The following is a 17,533-nucleotide window of genomic DNA, read 5'->3' on the forward strand; positions in this document are numbered from 1 at the left end:
ATACATGTTCTCCTCCTGACCATGTGACCCGAGCAGGACAAACTCAGGGCTCTCCTCATGAAACTAATATAGCTTGATTATAAATGTGAGCATTATAAAGGTTATGTATTTGATGAATTCCTCTATCTATGTGAAGGAAACCTCTGTTGCCTTACCGTCATAGTTAAAGAATCCTTTGGACTTCTTGTCGGTGGAAGCTGGGATGCCAGTTCCTACGAAGACGTTGACGATGGCTACCAGGAGGATGATCAGCAAACCGATCTGGGCCTGAAGAGACAGGACATCAACAGGTTAGTCTGGGTTATAAAGTTTTCATATGACACTAGAGGACAGTTACAAGGTCCACCCATTCCTCTCAACAGCTGAAGAGGAGAAACCGACTGTGATAAGGAACTGAACACATACTGATCTCAGTTACGGGTCAATATCAGACATGGAATGAAAGATGTCAAGTTGATATCAGTTGATTAATTTTCTACTGGAAACATGGGGATTTGAACCACACTGTATGTGGATGTCTCTAGCTGTACAGTGAAGTGCGTGTAGTAGCGTAGTGAGAGTAGCATAATGTAGTGTAGTGTATGTGTTGTGTATTATATCATGCTGTGTAGTATAATGTAGCGTTGAGTAGTGTATTATAATGTAGCTTATTATAATGTAGCGTAGTATAATGTAGTGTAGTATAATGCAGTATAGCATAGTATAATGTAGTGTAGTATATTATAATGTAGTCTAGTATAATATAGTGTAGCTTAGTGTAGTATAATGTTGTATAATGTAGTGTAGTATTATGTAGAATAGTGTAGGTAGTGTGTAGCATAGTATAATGTAGGTAGCGTAGTATAATGTAGTGGAATGTAGCATAGTATAGTATAGTACAATGTAGTGTAGTATAATGTGGTATAATGTTGTGTAGCGTAATGTAGTATAATGTAGTGGAGCAATGTAGTATAATGTAATGTAGAGTAGTATAAATAATGGAGAGTAGCATAATATGTATAATGTAGCGTAGAGTAGTATAATATAATGTATCGTAGAGTAGCGTAGAGTAGTGTAATGTAATGTAGTGTAGAGTAGTATAATGTAATGTACCGTAGTGTAGAGTAGTATAATGTAATGTAGCGTAGAGTAGTATAATGTAGCGTAGAGTAGTGTAATGTAGTGTAGAGTAGTATATGTAATGTAGTGTAGATAATGTAATGTAGCGTAGAGTAGTATAATGTAATGTAGCATAGAGTAGAGTAGAGTAGTGTAATGTAGAGTAGTATAATGTAATGTAGCGTAGTGTAGAGTAGTATAATGTAATGTAGTGTAGAGTAGTATAATGTAATGTAGCGTAGTGTAGAGTAGTATAATGTAATGTAGTGTAGAGTAGTGTAGAGTAGTATAATGTAATGTAGAGTAGTGTAGAGTAGTATAATGTAGTGTAGAGTAGTATAATGTAGTGTAGAGTAGTATAATGTAATGTAGCGTAGAGTAGTGTAATGTAGCGTAGTGTAGTATAATATAATGTAATGTAGCGTAGAGTAGAGTAGTATAATGTAATGTAGAGTAGTATAATGTAATGTAGATAATGTATCGTAGAGTAGAGTATAATGTAATGTAGAGTAGTATAATGAAATGTAGTTTAGAGTAGTACAATGTAATGTAGCGTAGAGAAGTATAATGTAATGTAGTGTAGTGTAGAGTAGTATAATGTAATGTAGAGTAGTATAATGTAATGCAGAGTAGTATAATGTAATGTAGATAATGTAATGTATTGTAGAGTAGCTTAGCGTAGAGTAGAGTAGAGTAGTATAATGTAATGTAGAGTAGAGTAGTATAATGTAATGTAGAGTAGAGTAGTATAGTGTAATGTATCGTAGAGTAGTATAATGTAATGTAGAGTAGAGTAGTATAATGTAATATAGAGTAGAGTAGTATAATGTAATGTAGTGTAGAGTAGTATAATGTAATGTAGAGTAGTATAATGTAATGTAGCGTAGAGTAGTATAATGTAATGTAGAGTAGAGTAGTATAATGTAATATAGAGTAGAGTAGTATAATGTAATGTAGCGTAGAGTAGTATAATGTAATGTAGCGTAGTGTAGTATAATGTAATGTAGCGTAGAGTAGTATAATGTAATGTAGAGTAGTATAACGTAATGTAGAGTAGTATAATGTAATGTAGAGTAGTATAACGTAATGTAGAGTAGTATAATGTAATGTAGCGTAGAGTAGTATAATGTAATGTAGCGTAGAGTAGTATAATGTAGCCTAGAGTAGTATAACGTAATGTAGAGTAGTATAATGTAATGTAGAGTAGTATAACGTAATGTAGAGTAGTATAATGTAATGTAGCGTAGAGTAGTATAATGTAATGTAGAGTAGTATAATGTAATATAGAGTAGAGTAGTATAATGTAATGTAGCGTAGAGTAGTATAATGTAATATAGAGTAGAGTAGTATAATGTAATATAGAGTAGAGTAGTATCATGTAATGTAGTGTAGAGTAGAGTAGTATCATGTAATGTAGTGTAGAGTAGTATAATGTAATGTATCGTAGAGTAGAGTAGTATAATGTAATGTAGTGTAGAGTAGTATAATGTAATATAGAGTAGAGTAGTATAATTGTAATGTAGTGTAGAGTAGTATACATGTAATGTATCGTAGAGTAGTATAATGTAATGTAGAGTAGAATAATGTAATGTAGTGTAGAGTAGTATAATGTAATGTAATGTATCGTAGAGTAGAATAATGTAATGTAGTGTAGAGTAGGTTATAATGTAATGTAGAGTAGAGTAGTATAATGTAATGTAGAGTAGTATCATGTAATATAGAGTAGAGTAGTATAATGTAATATAGTGTAGAGTAGTATAATGTAATGTTTCGTAGAGGTAGAGTAGTATAAGTAATGTAGCGTAGAGTAGTATAATGTAATGTAGGGTAGTATAATGTAATGTAGCATAGAGTAGTATAATGTAATGTATAGTGTAGTATAGTATAATGTAATGTAGAGTAGTATAATGTAATGTAGAGTAGAGTAGTATAATGTAATGTAGTGTAGAGTAGTATAATGTAATGTAGCATAGAGTAGTATAATGTAATGTAGCATAGAGTAGAATAGTATAATGTAATGTAGAGTAGAGTAGTATAATGTAATATAGAGTAGAGTATTATAATGTAATGTAGTGTAGAGTAGTATAATGTAATGTATCGTAGAGTAGAGTAGTATAATGTAATGTAGCGTAGAGTAGTATAATGTAATGTAGTGTAGAGTAGTATAATGTAATGTATCGTAGTGTAGAGTAGTATAATGTAATGTAGAGTAGAGTAGTATAATGTAATGTAGCGTAGAATAGTATAATGTAATGTAATGTAGCGTAGAGTAGTATAATGTAATATAGAGTAGAGTAGTATAATGTAGTGTAGTGTAGAGTTGTATAATGTAATGTAGAGTAGTATAATGTAGTGTAGAGTAGTATAATGTAATGTAGAGTAGAGTAGTGTAATGTAGCGTAGAGTAGTTTAATGTAGTGTAGTGTAGTATAATGTAATGTAGCGTAGAGTAGTATAATGTAATGTAGAGTAGTATAATGTAATGTAGAGTAGTATAATGTAATGTAGAGTAGTATAATGTAATGTAGCGTAGAGTAGTATAATGTCATGTAGCGTAGAGTAGTATACTGTAATGTAGATTAGAGTAGTGTAATTTAGCGTAGAGTAGTATACTGTAATGTAGAGTAGAGTAGAGTAGTGTAATTTAGCGTAGAGAGTATAATGTAATGTACCGTAGAGTAGCGTATAGTAGCATTGTGTAATGTAGAGTAGAGTAGTGTAATGTAGCGTAGAGTAGTATACTATAATGTAGAGTAGTATAATGTAATGTAGCGTAGAGTAGTATAATGTAATGTAGCGTAGAGTAGAGTAGTGTAATGTAGAGTAGTGTAATGTAGAGTAGAGTAGTATAATGTAATGTAGCATAGCGTAGAGTAGTATAATGTAATGTAGCGTAGAGTAGCGTAGTGTTGTATAATGTAGTGTAGTATAATGTTGTATAATGTAGCATAGCGTTGTATAATGTAGTGTAGTATAATGTAGAGTAGTGTTGTTTATTGTAGTGTAGTGTAGTATAATGTAATGTAGCATAGTCTAGTATCATGTAGTATAATGTAGCATAGTGTTGTATAATGTAGTGTAGTATAATGTAGTATAATGTAGAATAGTGTTGTTTATTGTAGTGTAGTGTAGTTTAATGTAGTATAATGTGTAGTATAATGTAATGTAGCGTAGTGTAGTATCTCACCTTGGCCTCCCACTCCATCCCGGCCACTGAGATCCCCAGCAGCAGTACAACCGAGATACAGCCGATGATCCTGATGTCATTCAGCTCATCTATCATAATGGCATTGTTTTCCTGTAGAGGAGAGGGAAGGAGGGGGAGACAGAGGTGGAGAGAGAGATGCACAGGGAGAGGTAGAGAGAGAGGGGGGAGAGGGAGAGAGGGACCACAGTCAGTGATCTGACACACACACACACACACAAACACACACACAGATGCTACGTACCTTGAGTAGGTCAACCACAGTCTCTGCGAAGCCCACCACGTACATCGCCACGGCAACAGCGTTAGCGAAGGCGAAGATGAGACCAATGGAACCGCCAAACTCTGGTCCCAGACTACGTGATATCAGGTAGTACGCCCCTCCTGGAAACCAATCAGTAATAACATTCCTCTACTTGTACATACAGTGGACACAGAGCAGGTAGGGAGCAGGGATAATAACATTCCTATACTTGTACATACAGTGGACACAGAGCAGGTAGGGAGCGAGGATAATAACATCCCTCTACTTGTGCATACAGTGGACACAGAGCAGGCAGGGAGCAGGGATAATAACATTCCTCCACTTGTACATACAGTGGACACAGAGCAGGTAGGGAGCGGGGATAATAACATTCCTATACTTGTGCATACAGTGGACACAGAGCAGGTAGGGAGCGAGGATAATAACATCCCTCTACTTGTGCATACAGTGGACACAGAGCAGGTAGGGAGCGGGGATAATAACATTCCTCTACTTGTACATACAGTGGACACAGAGCAGGTAGGGAGCAGGGATAATAACATTCCTATACTTGTACATACAGTGGACACAGAGCAGGTAGGGAGCAGGGATAATAACATTCCTATACTTGTACATACAGTGGACACAGAGCAGGTAGGGATCAGGGATAATAACATTCCTCTACTTGTACATACAGTGGACACAGAGCAGGTAGGGAGCAGGGATAATAACATTCCTATACTTGTACATACAGTGGACACAGAGCAGGTAGGGAGCGGGGATAATAACATTCCTATACTTGTACATACAGTGGACACAGAGCAGGTAGGGAGCGGGGATAATAACATTCCTATACTTGTACATACAGTGGACACAGAGCAGGTAGGGAGCGGGGATAATAACATTCCTATACTTGTACATACAGTGGACACAGAGCAGGTAGGGAGCGAGGATAATAACATCCCTCTACTTGTGCATACAGTGGACACAGAGCAGGTAGGGAGCGAGGATAATAACATTCCTATACTTGTACATACAGTGGACACAGAGCAGGTAGGGAGCGAGGATAATAACATCCCTCTACTTGTACATACAGTGGACACAGAGCAGGTAGGGAGCGAGGATAATAACATTCCTATACTTGTACATACAGTGGACAGTCATTGAGAACAACCTTAGAGCTCTCCTTGTTTTTTCAACATTGTCTCATGTTTATAATGTGTTGATTGCCTGCATAAAGCCTCGTTATTTTACTGCTGCTCTTTAATTATTTGTTTTTTTTCTTTTTTTCTTCTATGTTTTGTTTACTTAGCACTTATTCTTCTCAAAACATTGTTGGTTAAGGACCTGTAAGTCAGCATTCCACTGTAAGGTCTACACCTGTTGTATTCAGCATTCCACTGTAAGGTCTACCTACACCTGTTGTATTCAGCATTCCACTGTAAGGTCTACCTACACCTGTTGTATTCAGCATTCCACTGTAATGTCTACCTACACCTGTTGTATTCAGCATTCCACTGTAAGGTCTACCTACACCTGTTGTATTCAGCATTCCACTGTAATGTCTACCTACACCTGTTGTATTCAGCATTCCACTGTAAGGTCTACCTACACCTGTTGTATTCGGCATTCCACTGTAAGGTCTACCTACACCTGTTGTATTCAGCATTCCACTGTAAGGTCTACACCTGTTGTATTCAGCATTTCACTGTAAGGTCTACCTACACCTGTTGTATTCAGCATTTCACTGTAAGGTCTACCTACACCTGTTGTATTCAGCATTTCACTGTCAGGTCTACCTACACCTGTTGTATTCAGCATTCCACTGTAATGTCTACCTACACCTGTTGTATTCAGCATTCCACTGTAAGGTCTACCTACACCTGTTGTATTCAGCATTCCACTGTAAGGTCTACCTACACCTGTTGTATTCGGCATTCCACTGTAAGGTCTACCTACACCTGTTGTATTCAGCATTCCACTGTAAGGTCTACCTACACCTGTTGTATTCAGCATTCCACTGTAAGGTCTACCTACACCTGTTGTATTCAGCATTCCACTGTAAGGTCTACCTACACCTGTTGTATTCAGCATTCCACTGTAAGGTCTACACCTGTTGTATTCAGCATTTCACTGTAAGGTCTACCTACACCTGTTGTATTCAGCATTTCACTGTAAGGTCTACCTACACCTGTTGTATTCAGCATTTCACTGTCAGGTCTACCTACACCTGTTGTATTCAGCATTCCACTGTAATGTCTACCTACACCTGTTGTATTCAGCATTCCACTGTAAGGTCTACCTACACCTGTTGTATTCAGCATTTCACTGTAAGGTCTACCTACACCTGTTGTATTCAGCATTCCACTGTAAGGTCTACACCTGTTGTATTCAGCATTCCACTGTAAGGTCTACCTACACCTGTTGTATTCAGCATTCCACTGTAAGGTCTACCTACACCTGTTGTATTCAGCATTCCACTGTAAGGTCTACCTACACCTGTTGTATTCAGCATTCCGCTGTAAGGTCTACACCTGTTGTATTCAGCATTCCACTGTAAGGTCTACCTACACCTGTTGTATTCAGCATTCCACTGTAAGGTCTACCTATACCTGTTGTATTCAGCATTCCACTGTAAGGTCTACCTATACCTGTTGTATTCAGCATTCCACTGTAAGGTCTACCTATACCTGTTGTATTCAGCATTCCACTGTCAGGTCTACCTACACCTGTTGTATTCAGCATTCCACTGTCAGGTCTACCTACACCTGTTGTATTCGGCATTCCACTGTAAGGTCTACCTACACCTGTTGTATTCAGCATGTCACTGTAAGGTCTACCTACACCTGTTGTATTCAGCATTTCACTGTAAGGTCTACCTATACCTGTTGTATTCAGCATTCCACTGTAAGGTCTACCTATACCTGTTGTATTCAGCATTCCACTGTAAGGTCTACCTATACCTGTTGTATTCAGCATTCCACTGTCAGGTCTACCTACACCTGTTGTATTCAGCATTCCACTGTCAGGTCTACCTACACCTGTTGTATTCGGCATTCCACTGTAAGGTCTACCTACACCTGTTGTATTCAGCATGTCACTGTAAGGTCTACCTACACCTGTTGTATTCAGCATGTCACTGTAAGGTCTACCTACACCTGTTGTATTCAGCATTCCACTGTCAGGTCTACCTACACCTGTTGTATTCAGCATTCCACTGTCAGGTCTACCTACACCTGTTGTATTCGGCATTCCACTGTAAGGTCTACCTACACCTGTTGTATTCAGCATTCCACTGTAAGGTCTACCTACACCTGTTGTATTCAGCATGTCACTGTAAGGTCTACCTACACCTGTTGTATTCAGCATTCCACTGTAAGGTCTACCTACACCTGTTGTATTCGGCATTTCACTGTAAGGTCTACCGACACCTGTTGTATTCAGCATTCCACTGTAAGGTCTACCTATACCTGTTGTATTCAGCATTCCACTGTAAGGTCTACCTACACCTGTTGTATTCAGCATTCCACTGTAAGGTCTACCTACACCTGTTGTATTCAGCATGTCACTGTAAGGTCTACCTACACCTGTTGTATTCAGCATTCCACTGTAAGGTCTACCTACACCTGTTGTATTCGGCATTTCACTGTAAGGTCTACCGACACCTGTTGTATTCAGCATTCCACTGTAAGGTCTACCTACACCTGTTGTATTCGGCATTTCACTGTAAGGTCTACCGACACCTGTTGTATTCGGCGCATGTGACAAATAACATTTGATTTGATTTGGTTGACTCACCTCCTCGTACCACTCCATTGGTGCAGATAGCAGACATGGAGAGACCTGTGACGGTGGTCACCACACAGCTCAGAGCAATGACCACAATGCCCAGACCTAAAACACAAAATACCTGTTAATCCAACTCACCCCTGCTCAGGCCATTTACAGTCTGTCTACATGTGAAGGCATACAATGTTTTGCAAAGTTTGAATTCCACACTGAAATGTCTTTCTTTTCTTCTTAAAGATGGTCCTCCAGCAACTTTGGAACTTCTACTGTTGAAAGTGATATGAATACAGTAAAGGGTCAAAAAATATGTTTTGAGCAAAATCGTTTAAAAAAAACCACAACTGCAAACTTCAAGGAGTTGTGATGTCATCGGCCTCCTCCCTTGCTTGAGGAACAATAGAGGAGCATTAGAGAACAGAAGAGGAAAGGCCAACCCCCACTTGTGCCATATCATAAGGATACCTGGACCACCTATTGAGATGTGCCTTTTGTTCAGTAAATCAGCTGATAAATGAGCTAAATCAGAAACTGGAGTACAACTTTAAGAAGTGTACTTTAAAGGAGTGTAGTGTTCTGTTTTTGTCACACTGTGCTGGTTCTGAAATAATCTACCAACTTCTCTTTCTAACACCTGACCACACCTTCTGTCCCCTCCAGTCACCTCTAACACCTTGAGAAACACAGTGAAGCCTTCTGTCCCCTCCAGGCACCTCTAACACCTTGAGAAACACAGTGAAGCCTTCTGTCCCCTCCAGTCACCTCTAACACCTTGAGAAACACAGTGAAGCCTTCTGTCCCCTCCAGTCACCTCTAACACCTTGAGAAACACAGTGAAGGCTTCTGTCCCCTCCAGTCACCTCTAACACCTTGAGAAACACAGTGAAGCCTTCTGTCCCCTCCAGTCACGTCTAACACCTTGAGAAACACAGTGAAGCCTTCTGTCCCCTCCAGTCACCTCGAACACCTTGAGAAACACAGTGAAGCCTTCTGTCCCCTCCAGTCACATCTAACACCTTGGGAAACACAGTGAAGCCTTCTGTCCCCTCCAGTCACCTCTAACACCTTGAGAAACACAGTGAAGCCTTCTGTCCCCTCCAGTCACCTCTAACACCTTGAGAAACACAGTGAAGCCTTCTGTCCCCTCCAGTCACCTCTAATACCTTGAGAAACACAGTGAAGCCTTCTGTCCCCTCCAGTCACGTCTAACACCTTGAGAAACACATTGAAGCCTTCTGTCCCCTCCAGTCACCTCTAACACCTTGAGAAACACAGTGAAGCCTTCTGTGCGTCTGAAATGGTCCATTCTCAGGACTAATGGTGCTGTAGGCCTGTAGGCTGTTAGTTCCAGCAGGCGGTTTACTCTGATATCTGTCATGGTCTCTTTTTGCACTGCAGCCAGCGCTCTGAAATAGATTAGTTATGCTCCATAAAGAGGTCCTCACCCCTGATAAACACACACATGCACACAAACACACACACATACACACACCTGGTACATTCAAGCTACTTCCTTTGCTTTGACCTCAGAGTGAAGGACACTGGGAGCTGACTGGTTGTCTTTTTGTGTTGTACATATTTTTGCATATCTACACTCTCAGAAACAAAGAGTGCAACAAAGAATGTCCCAGTAGGTCAGTGGTATTCAAACATTTTCAGTGGGGACCCAATTTTTTCCACCAGAATTTCTGGGGACCCCATTTTCCCCCCAATAATTTCTTGCGACCCCAACCCAAATCTAAAGACACAACCTTAAAATGTTCATTGCATATTCATTTCTTATCAACATGAAAAGAAACCAATAAATACATTTTCTCAATAAAATTGTAGCTTTCAAATGATCTTTCTCAAAACGTTTGTATATTGTATACAGTAATACAGTAATAATCTGTACTCCTCATTGTTTAAAATGTGATTTTTAAAAACATTTTGGCGACCCCACTGCAGTTACCCCATCGTGACCCCACTGCAGTTACCCCATCGTGACCCCACTGCAGTTACCCCATCGTGACCCCAACTTTAAATACCACTTCTGTAAGGGAGTATTGGGGAACCCTCTGAATTTAAGATAAGGTAGAACTCTTTCTGGTTCCCAATACCAACCTTTATCTATTTGGAATCCAGATAATTATTTTGTAACCTGGTTCTTTTTGGAAACCTAAAGGGTTCTATCTGACCTGAAAAGGAGCCTGTTGTCCTACAGGAACAAATGTGCTACATAGCACTCTTTTTTTCTGATACAGTGCCTTGCGAAAGTATTCGGCCCCCTTGAACTTTGCAACCTTTTGCCACATTTCAGGCTTCAAACATAAAGATATAAAACTGTATTTTTTTGTGAAGAATCAACAACAAGTGGGACACAATCATGAAGTGGAACGACATTTATTGGATATTTCAAACCTTTTTAACAAATCAAAAACTGAAAAATTGGGCGTGCAAAATTATTCAGCCCCTTTACTTTCAGTGCAGCAAACTCTCTCCAGAAGTTCAGTGAGGATCTCTGAATGATCCAATGTTGACCTAAATGACTAATGATGATAAATACAATCCACCTGTGTGTAATCAAGTCTCCGTATAAATGCACCTGCACTGTGATAGTCTCAGAGGTCCGTTAAAAGCGCAGAGAGCATCATGAAGAACAAGGAACACACCAGGCAGGTCCGAGATACTGTTGTGAAGAAGTTTAAAGCCGGATTTGGATACAAGCTTTTCCCAAGCTTTAAACATCCCAAGGAGCACTGTGCAAGCGATAATATTGAAATGGAAGGAGTATCAGACCACTGCAAATCTACCAAGACCTGGCTGTCCCTCTAAACTTTCAGCTCATACAAGGAGAAGACTGATCAGAGATGCAGCCAAGAGGCCCATGATCACTCTGGATGAACTGCAGAGATCTACAGCTGAGGTGGGAGACTCTGTCCATAGGACAACAATCAGTCGTATATTGCACAAATCTGGCCTTTATGGAAGAGTGGCAAGAAGAAAGCCATTTCTTAAAGATATCCATAAAAAGTGTTGTTTAAAGTTTGCCACAAGCCACCTGGGAGACACACCAAACATGTGGAAGAAGGTGCTCTGGTCAGATTAAACCAAAATTGAACTTTTTGGCAACAATGCAAAACGTTATGTTTGGCGTAAAAGCAACACAGCTCATCACCTAGAACACACCATCCCCACTGTCAAACATGGTGGTGGCAGCATCGTGGTTTGGGCCTGCTTTTCTTCAGCAGGGACAGGGAAGATGGTTAAAATTGATGGGAAGATGGATGGAGCCAAATACAGGACCATTCTGGAAGAAAACCTGATGGAGTCTGCAAAAGACCTGAGACTGGGACGGAGATTTGTCTTCCAACAAGACAATGATCCAAAACATAAAGCTAAATCTACAATGGAATGGTTCAAAAATAAACATATCCAGGTGTTAGAATGGCCAAGTCAAAGTCCAGACCTGAATCCAATCGAGAATCTGTGGAAAGAACTGAAAACTGCTGTTCACAAATGCTCTCCATCCAACCTCACTGAGCTCGAGCTGTTTTGCAAGGAGGAATGGGAAAAAATGTCAGTCTCTCGATGTGCAAAACTGATAGAGACATACCCCAAGCGACTTACAGCTGTAATCGCAGCAAAAGGTGGCGCTACAAAGTATTAACTTAAGGGGGCTGAATAATTTAGCACGCCCAATTTTTCAGTTTTTGATTTGTTAAAAAAGTTTGAAATATCCAATAAATGTCGTTCCACTTCATGATTGTGTCCCACTTGTTGTTGATTCTTCACAAAAAAATACAGTTTTATATCTTTATGTTTGAAGCCTGAAATGTGGCAAATAGTCGCAAAATTCAAGGGGGCCGAATACTTTCGCAAGGCACTGTAGTTTATGTGGTGCAATTATTTATTACTCTGTGTTGTACTTACCCCAGCCGGCCTGTCCAAACACCCAGGACAGACGGATGAACAGCATCACACCCCAGATGTTCAACATACATCTCACCTGGAGAGGAGGAAATACAAGAGGAGAGAGAGGAGAGAGAGGAGAGAGGAGGAGAGAGGAGGAGAGGAGAGAGGAGGAGAGACAGGAGGGGAGACAGGAGTAGAGAGGAGGAGAGACAGGAGGGGAGACAGGAGGAGAGACAGGAGGGGAGACAGGAGGAGAGAGGAGGAGGGGAGACAAGAGGAGAGACAGGAGGGGAGACAGGAGGAGAGAGGAGGAGAGACAGGAGGGGAGACAGGAGGAGAGACAGGAGGGGAGACAGGAGGAGAGAGGAGGAGAGACAGGAGGGGAGAGAGGAGGAGAGAGGAGGGGAGACAGGAGGAGAGCGAGGGAGGAGAGAGAGACAGGAGGAGAGACAGGAGGAGAGACAGGAGGAGAGAGGAGGAGAGACAGGAGGAGAGAGGAGGAGAGACAGGAGGAGAGACAGGAGGGGAGACAGGAGGAGAGACAGGAGGGGAGACAGGAGGAGAGAGGAGGAGAGAGGAGGAGAGACAGGAGGGGAGGACAGGAGGAGAGACAGGAGGGGAGACAGGAGGAGAGACAGGAGGAGAGACAGGAGGAGAGACAGGAGGAGAGAGGAGGAGAGACAGGAGGGGAGACAGGAGGAGAGAGGAGGAGAGAGGAGGAGAGACAGGAGGGGAGGACAGGAGGAGAGCGAGGGGAGGAGAGAGAGACAGGAGGAGAGACAGGAGGAGAGAGGAGGAGAGACAGGAGGAGAGAGGAGGAGAGACAGGAGGGGAGACAGGAGGAGAGCGAGGGGAGGAGAGAGAGAAGGAGAGAGACAGGAGGAGAGAGAGGAGGGGAGAGCAGGAGAGAGAGGGGAGAGAGAGAGAAGGAGAGAGACAGGAGGAGAGCGAGGGGAGGAGAGACAGGAGGGGAGACAGGAGGAGAGCGAGGGGAGGAGAGAGAGAAGGAGAGAGACAGGAGGAGAGACAGGAGGAGAGAGGAGGGAGCGAGGGGAGGAGAGACAGGAGGAGAGCGAGGGGAGAGAGAGAGAGAAGGAGAGAGACAGGAGGAGAGCGAGGGGAGGAGAGACAGGAGGGAGACAGGAGGAGAGCGAGGGGAGAGAGAGAGAAAGGAGAGAGACAGGAGGAGAGACAGGAGGGAGAGAGGAGGGAGCGAGGGGAGGAGAGAGAGAAGGAGAGAGACAGGAGGAGAGCGAGGGGAGGAGAGAGAGAAGGAGAGAGACAGGAGGAGAGCGAGGGGAGGAGAGACAGGAGGGGAGACAGGAGGAGAGCGAGGGGAGGAGAGAGAAGGAGAGAGACAGGGAGAGGACAGGAGGAGAGAGGAGGAGCGAGGGAGGAGAGAGAGAAGGAGAGAGACAGGAGAGAGCGAGGGAAGGAGAGAGACAGGAGGGAGAGCGAGGGGAGCGAGAGACAGGAGGGGAGACAGGAGGAGAGCGAGGGGAGGAGAGAGAGAAGGAGAGAGACAGGAGGAGAGACAGGAGGAGAGAGGAGGGAGCGAGGGGAGGAGAAGACAGGAAGGGGAGACAGGAGGAGAGCGAGGGGAGGAGAGAGAGAAGGAGAGAAGACAGGAGGAGACGAGGGGAGGAGAGACAGGAGGGGAGACAGGAGGAGAGCGAGGGGAGGAGAGAGAAAGGAGAGAGACAGGAGGAGAGACAGGAGGAGAGAGGAGGGAGCGAGGGGAGGAGAACAGGAGGGGAGACAGGAGGAGAGCGAGTGGAGGAGAGAGAGAAAGGAGAGAGACAGGAGGAGAGCGAGGGAGGAGAGACAGGAGGGGAGACAGGAGGAGAGCGAGGGGAGGAGAGAGAGAAGGAGAGAGACAGGAGGACGAGCGAGGGGAGGAGAGACAGGAGGGAGACAGGAGGAGAGCGAGGGGAGAGAGAGGAAGAAGAGGAGAAGCCCAGGAGAGAGAGAGGAGGGAGCGAGGGGGAGGAAGAGACAGGAAGGCGAGACGACAGGAGGAGAAGGGCGGGGAGGAGAGAGAGAAGGAGAGAGACCATGGAGGAGAGAGAAGGAGGGGACGAGTCAGGAGAGAGAGGGGAGAGAGAGAGGAGGTAGAGTAAGAGAGAGAGAGGAGGAAAGAGAGGAGAGACAGGAGAGGTGGAGAGAGAGGAGAGACCGAGAGGGAGAGACAGGTGGAGAGTGAGGGGAGGAGAGGAGAGGAGGAGGAGGAGGAGAGTAGGACGGAGAAGACGAGAGAGGGAGAGGAAGACAGAGAGAAGGACGCGAGGGGAGGAGAGAGAGGGAGGAGAGAGACAGGAGGAGACAGAGGAGAGCGAGGAGGAGAGAGACAGGAGGAACAGGAGGAGAGCGAGGGAGAGACAGGAGAAGAGCGAGGGGAGGAGAGAGGAGGAGAGGACAGGAGAAGAGCGAGGGGAGGAGAGACAGGAAGAGAGCGAGCGGGAGGAGAGAGACAGGAGAAGACAGAGGAGGAGAGAGAGGGAGATAGGAGGAGAGCGAGGTGAGGAGAGAGAGGAGGAGACAGAGGACGAGAGAATAGGAGGAGGAGACAGAGGAGGCGAGAGAGGACGAGAGAGACAGAGAGTAGGAGAGAGGTTAGGTAGAGACTGGGGTTAGCCCTGAGTTACTCACAGGGCAGGATCACTTTGACCTTGTCTCTTCGCTTCCAGTCAGATCGTAGTTAGGTTAGATAGAGACCGGGTTATGACAGAATGACTATCTGAATCTCTTTATCGCTGTGTCAGTGTCTGTGTCTGAGGCTTCCAGACAGATCATGTGACCTGTCAGGGTATCACTGAAGTATGCAGGTTAACTCATTGATGCTGGGTTGTGATATACAGCTCAGGAGTGGCGGGTGACCCCCAGTAGAAGAAGTTCCCATAACCTGACCACACAGACCAGGACTCCCCATTCACCCTGCTCGATATCCAGCAACACTCTCTAAGACCAGTCCCCATAACCAACTGCCCTCACCAGGATCCCATTAGGCCAGTCCCCATAACAAACTGCCCTCACCAGGTTCCCCATTAGGACAGTCCCCATAACCAACTGCCCTCACCAGGATCCCATTAGGACAAGCCAGTCCCCATAACCAACTGCTCTCACCAGGATCCCATTGGGACAAGCCAGTCCCCATAACCAACTGCCCTCACCAGGATCCCATTAGGACAGTCCCCATAACCAACTGCCCTCACCAGGATCCCATTTGGTCAGTCCCCATAACCAACTGCCCTCACCAGGATCCCATTAGGCCAGTCCCCATAACAAATTCCCTCACCAGTGTTCCCCATTAGGACAGGCCAGTTCCCATAACCAACTGCCCACACCAGGACCCCATTAAGAACCATCCTAATCCTGCCCCAATACAACCATCTCCACTCCCCAGGACACGCCTAACCCCTGCCCTGAAATAACCCATCTCTACTCCCAGGACTCTCCTAACCCTGCCCCCCTGAAATAACCATCTCTACTCCCAGGACTCTCCTACCCTGCTCCAATATAACCCATCTCTACTAACCAGGACCCTCCTAACTCTGCCCCAATATAACCCATCTCCACTCCCAGGACCCTCCTAACCCTGCCCCGAAATACCCATCTCCACTCCCCAGGACCCTCCTAACCCTTCCAATGTAACCCATCTCTACTAACCAGGACCCTCCTAACCCTGCCCCAATATAACCCCATCTCCACTTCCCAGGACCCTCCTAACCCTGCCCCAATATAACCCCATTTCTACTCCCCAGGACCTCCTAACCCTGCCCCGAAATAACCCATCTCTACTCCAGGACTCTCCTAACCCTGCTCCAATATAACCCATCTCTACTAACCAGGACCCTCCTAACCCTGCCCCGAAATAACCCATCTCTACTAACCAGGACCCTCCTAACCCTGCCCAATATAACCCATCTCTACTAACCAGGACCCTACTATCCCTGCCCCAAAATAACCCATCTCCACTCCCCAGGACCCTCCTAACCCTGTCCAATGTAACCCATCTCTACTAACCAGGACCCTAACCCTGCCCCAATATAACCCATCTCCACTTCCCAGGACCCTCCTAACCCTGCCCCAATATAACCCATCTCTACTCCCCAGGACCCTCCTAACCCTGCCCCGAAATACCCATTCTACTCCCAGGACTCTCCTAACCCTGCCCAAATATAACCCATCTCTACTAACCAGGACCCTCCTAACTGTGCTCCAATACAACCCATCTCCACTCCCCAGGACCCTCCTAACCCTGCCCCAAAATAACCCATCTCTACTAACCAGGACCCTCCTAACCCTGCCCAATATAACCCATCTCTACTAACCAGGACCCTCCGAACCCTTCCCCAAAATAACCCATCTCCACTCCCCAGGACCCTCCTAACCCTGTCCAATGTAACCCATCTCTACTAACCAGGACCCTTCTAACCCTGCCCAATATAACCCATCTCCACTCCCCAGGACCCTCCTAACCCTGCCCCAATATAACCCATCTCCACTCCCCAGGACCCTCCTAACCCTGTCCAATGTAACTGTTATGGGATATTATTATGATAATGACTAAATGATGTATACATTTAAGGTAGAATTATAACTAACAGAATTCTACCCTGTCTTTCTAGTAATGTTAAATATGTTTGTTCATTAGGAAGGGGTTATGTGGCATAGACCTAGGAAGAAAGGAATGTATGTGTGTGTCGAAAGAGAACGAAGAGGGGCATTAACCTATGTTTGAACCGACCTGGCTGTAACTCTGGGGAGATAAGGTAGGATAGGGAGGGCCCCTCCAGAGCTCTTGTATCTGGGGGAGCCTGGAAACTGTCAGCTGAGTGGTAATAAACTGTGGTGAGACTCATGAGAAAGCCCTATGTTGGTGTGTATGTATGTAGGGTAAGAGAAAGTTATAAAAGAAGGTCTTTGTATATGTACAGCAGCGCTCTCGTATATAAACCTTACTGACTATTGTAAAATGGCCTCTGAATATTTCATTTCAATAAGAACCTTACAAATTCTTAGTAATAGACAGAGTAATTTAAGTGAAGTTCAGTTTAAGTGAAGTTAGTTTACAAAGTTCTCATAACAGTAACCATCTCTACTAACCAGGACTCCCTTTATCCAGCCGAACCGCACGGTTCCATCTTTGTTGTCCAGGGGAATGACAGACTCCACATCGTCCGACGGCGTCCGTCGCTCCCTCTCTGTCCTCCACCGTGTTCGTCACTGAGATCCTTCCATTCTAGAGAGAGAAATAGGAGAGGAAAAGACTTGTCAGGGGCACGTATCACCCCGGTCTACCTGGA

The 17,533-nt window shown here is 44.1% G+C and overlaps 1 protein-coding gene across 1 annotated transcript; it reads right to left on the reverse strand.

Moving 5' to 3' along the window:
- Positions 1 to 155: 155 nt before the first annotated feature.
- LOC109879020 (solute carrier family 12 member 1-like) lies at positions 156 to 17,413 on the reverse strand (the record flags this gene model as incomplete). Its single annotated transcript, XM_031820308.1, has 6 exons — positions 17,334 to 17,413; positions 12,246 to 12,321; positions 8,346 to 8,441; positions 4,548 to 4,687; positions 4,286 to 4,396; positions 156 to 267 (listed from the first exon to the last, which is right to left on the reverse strand). Coding segments are annotated over exons 2-6 (526 nt in total), but the record flags the coding sequence as incomplete, so codon positions are not given.
- Between the last annotated feature and the right edge of the window lie 120 nt (positions 17,414 to 17,533).

Source organism: Oncorhynchus kisutch, unplaced genomic scaffold (assembly GCF_002021735.2).
Source record: "Oncorhynchus kisutch isolate 150728-3 unplaced genomic scaffold, Okis_V2 scaffold3220, whole genome shotgun sequence".
NCBI lineage: Eukaryota > Metazoa > Chordata > Actinopteri > Salmoniformes > Salmonidae > Oncorhynchus > Oncorhynchus kisutch.